Here is a 6,866-nt window from a genome sequence, read left to right as displayed (position 1 = left end):
GGGACGACGAGGAGTCCAGACTAGTACAGGGATTCCCTAGCGAGGAGACTTATTTGATTGTTTTCAATGTTGGGACAGCAATTTTTGGGGAGCACTATACTCTGGAGAATGATAGATGGGGCCCACCATACACTGGAACATTCCAAAGGTGGACATCAGACACTGGAGCAGCATTTACAGGGCCCATTATACACTAGAGCATTAGAAATGGGGCCCATTATGTTTGGAGCATTATTTGGGCCCATAAGACAGTGGAGCTTCATCCATGGGGACCAACATATACTGTAGCATTATGTGGAGCTCATCATATACTGTTTCAAACATTATATGGGACCAATGATTCTGTATGGAGAAATAGATGGGCCTCGTCATGAGATGTAAAAAGTGAAGTATTTTTCATTGTACTATATACCGCTATTTCTCTGCCGTATCGGAGCATGATGAGTTGTGGTATTATGTGTTAAAGGGGAGCTCTTTCACCCAGGGCACATGAAAACCTGGAGCCAGCCCTACCCCCCCACAACTTTAGCCAAATAACCCCCATTTTTCATTGCGTAACTTGTATTATGAAGTTAATTAAGGTTGACCAGCTTAAGTAAGAAGAATTGATGCTTTTGGCATTCAAATGAGCACTGTAGGTGTGTTTCCTGTCCTCCTCTCACTGCCGACTTTTATTCCCCATTGACTTACATTGGGTTTCGTGTTTCGGGACGACCCCGACTTTTCCCTATAATCGGCCGATCTTGCTCGACCCGACTTTTGGAAAAGTCGGGTTTCACGAAACGAAACTCGACCATAAAAAAACAAAAGTCGCTCAACTCTAATAATAAATAAAAAATCTATGAAAATGAACAAATGAAAGTCAGACATTGCTTTTCAGCCATGCTTCCACAGAATGTGTAAATCGCGGTGTGTTCACTAATTAGCATCACAGGTGTCAACAATCCTGGAATCAGTGAGTGGCCTGTATAGAGGAGGCTACAGATACTCACTGTGCTGTTTGGTGACATGGTGTGTATCACACTCAACATGGACCAGAGGAACCAAAGGGAAGAGTTGTCTCAGGAGATTAGAAAGAAAGTTATAGACAAACATGTTACAGGTAAAAGTTATAAGACCATCTCCAAGCAGCTTCATGTTCTTGTGACTAAAATTGCACATATTATTCAGAAATGTAAGCTCCATGTGACTGTAGCCAACCTCCCTGGACATGGCCGCAGGAGGAAAACTGATGACAAATCAAAGAGACAGATAATACGAATTGTAACAAAAGAGCCCAGAAAAACATCTAAATAGATTAAATGTGAACTTCAAGCTCAAGGAACATCAGTGTCAGATCGCACCATCCGTCGTTGTATGAGCCAAAGTGGACTTCATGGGAGACGACCAAGGAGGACACCATTGTTGAAAAAAAATCATAAAAAAACAGACTGGAATTTGCCAAACTACATGTTGACAAGCTACAAAGCTTCTGGGAGAATTTCCTATGGACAGATGAGACAAAAATGGAACTTTCTGGCAAGGCACATCAGCTCTAAGTTCTCAGATGGAAAAATGAAGCATATCACAAAACGAACACTGTTCTGTTATGTTCTGTGGCTGTTTTGCTGCATCTGGCACAGGGTGTCTAGAATCTGTGCAGGGCACAATGAAATCTCTAGACTATCAAGGGATTCTAAACAGAAATGTACTGCCCAATGTCAGAAAGCTTGGTATCAGTCGCAGGTCTTGCAACAGGATAATGACACACAATACACAGCTAAAAACATGCAAGAATGGCTAAAAGGAAAATATTGGACTATTCTGAAGTGGCCTTCTATGAGCCCTGACCTAAATCCTAAAGAGCATCTTTGGAAAGAGCAACTGGAGTAGTTTGCTCTTGAGGAATGGGCCAAAATACCTGTCGAGAGGTTCAGAAGTCTCATAGACAATTACAGAAATCATTTGATTGCAGTAATTGCCTCAAAAGGTTGTGCTTCAAAATATGTTAGTTAAGGGAACCATCAGTTCTGTCCTGGCCTATTTTATGAGTTTTATTTTTTTTAAATTCTGTGGAAGCATGGTTGGAAAGCAATGTCTGACTTTCATTTGTTAATTTTCATAGATTTTTTAATTTATTATTACTTTTGTCAGATTCAAGTTATTTCTGTGACCATTGTGGGTTTCATTAAACAACGGGTACCAACAATTTAGGCCACGTGTGTAGGAGAAGTGAATGTTTTGACTCCACAGCAACTTTCCAGAAATTAACACGCAGTGGATGTTGGAGTGAAAATTACACATTTGCCATTTTATTACCCAGCACATAGTGCCCAGATTGTGCTCCAGGAGACACCACAAATTAAGTGGATTCTTCTCACTATAATATTGCTAAATACAGGGATCCTAAATGTTGTTTGCGCACACTGCAAGACTCCGAAGTGAGAGCGGATTTTGCTGGATTGGTTTATGGAAACCTCGTTGCTTTTCAACAGCCTTTGAGCCACTAATAGTGTGGGAACCTCTGTTTTTCCATTGATAGATGATGGACCTGAGTGGGGACTTGTTTTTTGTGAGATGAGAATTGGTATTATTTTCACCTACATAACATTTATTGGTTTCTTTATATTTGATATTTGGGAGGCCGAATGAACAAACAGTTGAACACCACACACTACTGGCTCATCCAACAAGGTTTTCTATTAGACTGTGAACTGTCATTGTCTTGGTAAATAATTAAAGTTTTTTACATAGCTTGCCATTTTTATGGACAGTGTAAGTAGAAATGTTCAAAAATATAAAACTCGAGGATATTTTATTAATAAATAATTATTTTTTATCTTAGCAGATGACTGTACCAGGAGATCAGAGGGACAGCTGACATCTTTAATTTTGAAATCTGATGATCTTGAGATCCTACAAGATAAAACTGAAGTGAATGTCATTACTCCAGATATATCATCATCCATTCACAGCAAAGATCTGTCATCTGATCCTATGAAACAGGTCCCATCTTCTGATTCATTACTGACTAATAAGGGAAATCAATGTCACAAAAGAGGCATTAAAAAACAAACTGCTCCTAAGGCAAAGAAGTCATTCTCATGTTCAGAATGTGGGAAATGTTTTACATGGAAATCACGTTTTGTTACACACCAAAGAACTCACACAGGGGAGAAGCCTTTTTCTTGTTCAGAATGTGGGAAATGTTTTATCCAGAAATCAGATTTGGTTAATCACCATAGAACTCACACAGGGGAGAAGCCTTTTTCCTGTTCAGAATGTGGGAAATGTTTTACACTGAAATCAGATTTGGTTAATCACCATAGAACTCACACAGGGGAGAAGCCTTTTTCTTGTTCAGAATGTGGGAAATGTTTTATACATAAATCAAATTTTGTTACTCACCATAGAACTCACACAGGGGAGAAGCCTTTTTCCTGTTCAGAATGTGGGAAATGTTTTACACATAAATCAAATTTTGTTACTCACCATAGAACTCACACAGGGGAGAAGCCTTTTTCCTGTTCAGAATGTGGGAAATGTTTTAACCAGAAATCAGATTTGGTTAGTCATCATAGAACTCACACAGGGGAGAAGCCTTTTTCCTGTTCAGAATGTGGGAAATGTTTTAACTGGAAATTACAATTGGTTAATCACCATAGAACTCACACAGGGGATAAGCCTTTTTCCTGTTCAGAATGTGGGAAATATTTTAACTGGAAATCACAATTGGTTAATCACCATAGAACTCACACAGGGGAGAAGCCTTTTTCTTGTTCAGAATGTGGGAAATGTTTTAACCAAAAATCAGATTTGGTTAATCACCATAGAACTCACACAGGGGAGAAGCCTTTTTCCTGTTCTGAATGTGGGAAATGTTTTAACCAGAAATCCGATTTGGTTAATCACCAGAGAACTCACACAGGGGAGAAGCCTTTTTCATGTTCAGAATGTGGGAAATGTTTTTGCACTAAATCAGATTGTGTTAGGCACCAGAGAACTCACACAAGGGGAGAAACTTCTTTCATGTTAAATGGAAAATAAATCTTGGTCACATCAGAGAAGCCATTTTTCATGTTCACAATGTGTGAAATATTTTAACCAGAAATGGAATCTTGCTAATAATAATAATCTTTCTTTTTATATAGTGCTAATATATTCCGCAGCCCTTTACAGTTTGCATACATTATCATCACTGTCCCCAATGGGATAACAATGTAAATTCCCTATCAGTATATCTTTGAAATGTGGGAGGAAACCCACACAAACACGGGGAGAACATACAAACTCCTTGCAGATGTTGTCCTTGGTGGGAGTTGAACCCAGGACTACAGCACTACAAGGCTGCAGAGCTAACTACTGAGCCACCTCACCAGAGAACTCACACAGGGGAGAAGCCTTTTTTCTGTTCAGAATGTGGGAAATATTTTAACCAGAAAGCGCTTCTTGTTAGACATCAGAGCAGTCACACAGAGGAGAAGCCTTTTTTATTTTCTTAATGTGGGAAATATTTTACTTGGAAATCAGCTGTTAATAAACATCAGAAACATCACATAGGGGAGAAGCCTTTTTTATGTCCATAGTTTTGGAATATTTTTAACCAAACTTGAATTTTCTTAAATGGGTTGTCTCTTGTCATTCCTCATGTTTGCTGACAAAAGGATAAAAGTAAACTTTATTAATTCCAAATGTAAAATTATATCCATAATTCACCCCCTGAATGTTAGTCAGTAGATGACTAAGAGAAAAAAACATATACCGCACATCTCAGTATATAGGGTGAGGTGATGTATACACACTCACTCTCCAAGCCTCTTATTTCTACGTGTTTCATCGTCCTCACCAAAGACGTCATCAGGTGACTATTTAATATTGATCTATATTCAAGCAAGACTAGACAAAAAAAATTAAAATCATGTATCATGTTATCCGAAACAGAAAACTAGCCACATATAGGCAGATCCCAGACTTCAAATTATATACTTCATATAGTTTTTACATCACGAGGGACACGGATCTATCATTCTTCAGGAAACAACCTAGGGGTTTTCAGCCTTGGTTGGAAGAACACGATCTTCTCCATTCACCATCGCTGAACCATGGATACGATTGGATAAGCCAGGTTGTGATCCTCGGATCAATTGGCCTTTTACCTTGTATGGACTGTATGGATTGTCATCTTCCTACGCTTGTCGTTACCTCCTCTCTGTGCGTGCCACTGGTGGGGTAGTGACCCTGGGAGCGAATCAGCGGAAGGGTAATGTGCACTCTGTTGGGTATTTTGCTGGGACTGTTCTATGTGTTATCTGCCTGTTTTGTGGTTCAATAAAGCATTGCCACACTGCATTACCCTCACTGTGTGTTTTCTGAGTAGCGTTATGCCCATGTTAAAAGGAGAGCATTCGATGGGACGATCCCTGATCCATGTGGTTTCAGCCAGCGGACCGGGGCACCCGCTGACCACCCCATGTCTCCACAGGCATGCTTCAATAGTCTTAATGGGGGGCTAGAAGCTGCTATAACCCGATCGGCTCTGCTACATACATGCAATGATCAGATCACCTGTATGTAGCAGAGTTGCTCACTTGCTATGAGCGCCAACCACTGGGCAGCGCTCATAGGATCCGGCAGTGACAGCCATATGGGTCTGCTGGAGACCTCTGGTTGTCATGTCAACCCATCGGTGACCCACGATCACGTGACAGGGTCACTGAAGTGCGGGGTTTCTGGCCCATCATGTGCGAGAAAAGATGTAGGCTGAGCGCCGGAGCCCACATCAAAAGGACGGAGTCCGACATCAGCGTACATTTACACCCAATGTCAGAAAGGGGTTAAAGGGGATTGTTTTTACAGAGACAGAAGTGGTAATTAATCATGTATACATACAAATAAATACAAAAATACACAGCTTCTAATGTTAAATAGTATAGAGTTAAGACAAGAAAATATAATTTGTGTAAATCATGTGTAGATATAAAAATTCAGGCAAATGTCAAATGTTCAAAACCACAGCAAAGAGGCAGAGATGCCGACCTGCCCAGACCTCCAAACAAATGCACTGTCAGGGTGAGTGGGCCCATATAGTTAAGATGGCGGCAACACAGGTGCAAGAATACCGATGAGACAACCGCTCACAACCTACCAATGTATGGAGGGGCGGTTGCTTGGTATATTAATGCACAATGATGACTTGTATGCGGCGCTGTTCACACAATGGGAATGCACATCATCCAGGCTAACAGCCTATTAGTTATGCCCATACTATTAGATCAGGCGGGCTGCCCAGTGCTATCCAAATGCATCCCATGTGAATAGACACCACAGTTTACAAGACCGAATGGACCCAACTGCATCCTGAAAAATAAAGTGCAAAAAACACATGTAAAAAATATGAGAGGTCTTAGTTAATATTTTGGGTAAAATACGTAAGCAAGTAACCCACGCCATGCGTTGGCCTAAAAAAGTGTCAAAGGACTCACAGAAATTGCTTCTTCTACTTCCGCTGCTGCTGCTGCTGCTAATGTTTTAACGTTGAAGAATTGACGGTCCGGAGGTTGGAAGTCTACAGCTGCGATGTGAACGGTGTGATTCACTGCTGTCTTGGGGAAAAGCTCTCTTAAGGTTGTGTAAAAGCGTGTTTTGATACTCCAGCATTCGCTGTTCCCTTTCTAGGATGCGAACCATCTGGCAAAATTTGTTTTTATAATGTGGATCTAATAAAGTGGCAACCCAGCAGTCAGCATTATTCCTAATCATAACTATACGGGGATCATGTTGCAGATAGTGCAGCAAGAAGGCGCTCATATGTAGGGCTCTACCATGAGGTCCAAGCCCATGCTGTGTTGGTGGCTGGGTAACAATGAGGCTCGTTTCCTCCGTCCCAT

At 40.8% G+C, this 6,866-nt stretch overlaps 1 protein-coding gene across 1 annotated transcript; it reads left to right on the top strand.

Moving 5' to 3' along the window:
• The first annotated feature begins 1,648 nt into the window (after positions 1-1,648).
• On the top strand, positions 1,649-5,328 carry LOC141072532 (uncharacterized). The gene is made up of 2 exons (XM_073559804.1): positions 1,649-1,712; positions 2,828-5,328. Exons 1-2 carry the CDS (start codon positions 1,649-1,651, stop codon positions 4,024-4,026), a joined length of 1,263 nt encoding a protein of 420 aa, XP_073415905.1. The 3' UTR covers positions 4,027-5,328.
• Positions 5,329-6,866: the final 1,538 nt, after the last annotated feature.

This window comes from Dendrobates tinctorius, unplaced genomic scaffold, assembly GCF_039654945.1.
Source record: "Dendrobates tinctorius isolate UK_male_01 unplaced genomic scaffold, ASM3965494v1 ptg000274l, whole genome shotgun sequence".
In the NCBI taxonomy this organism is placed as follows: Eukaryota; Metazoa; Chordata; class Amphibia; order Anura; family Dendrobatidae; genus Dendrobates; species Dendrobates tinctorius.
The sequence above is the reverse complement of the archived record's forward strand: the minus strand, read 5'-3'. Positions and strand labels throughout refer to the sequence as shown.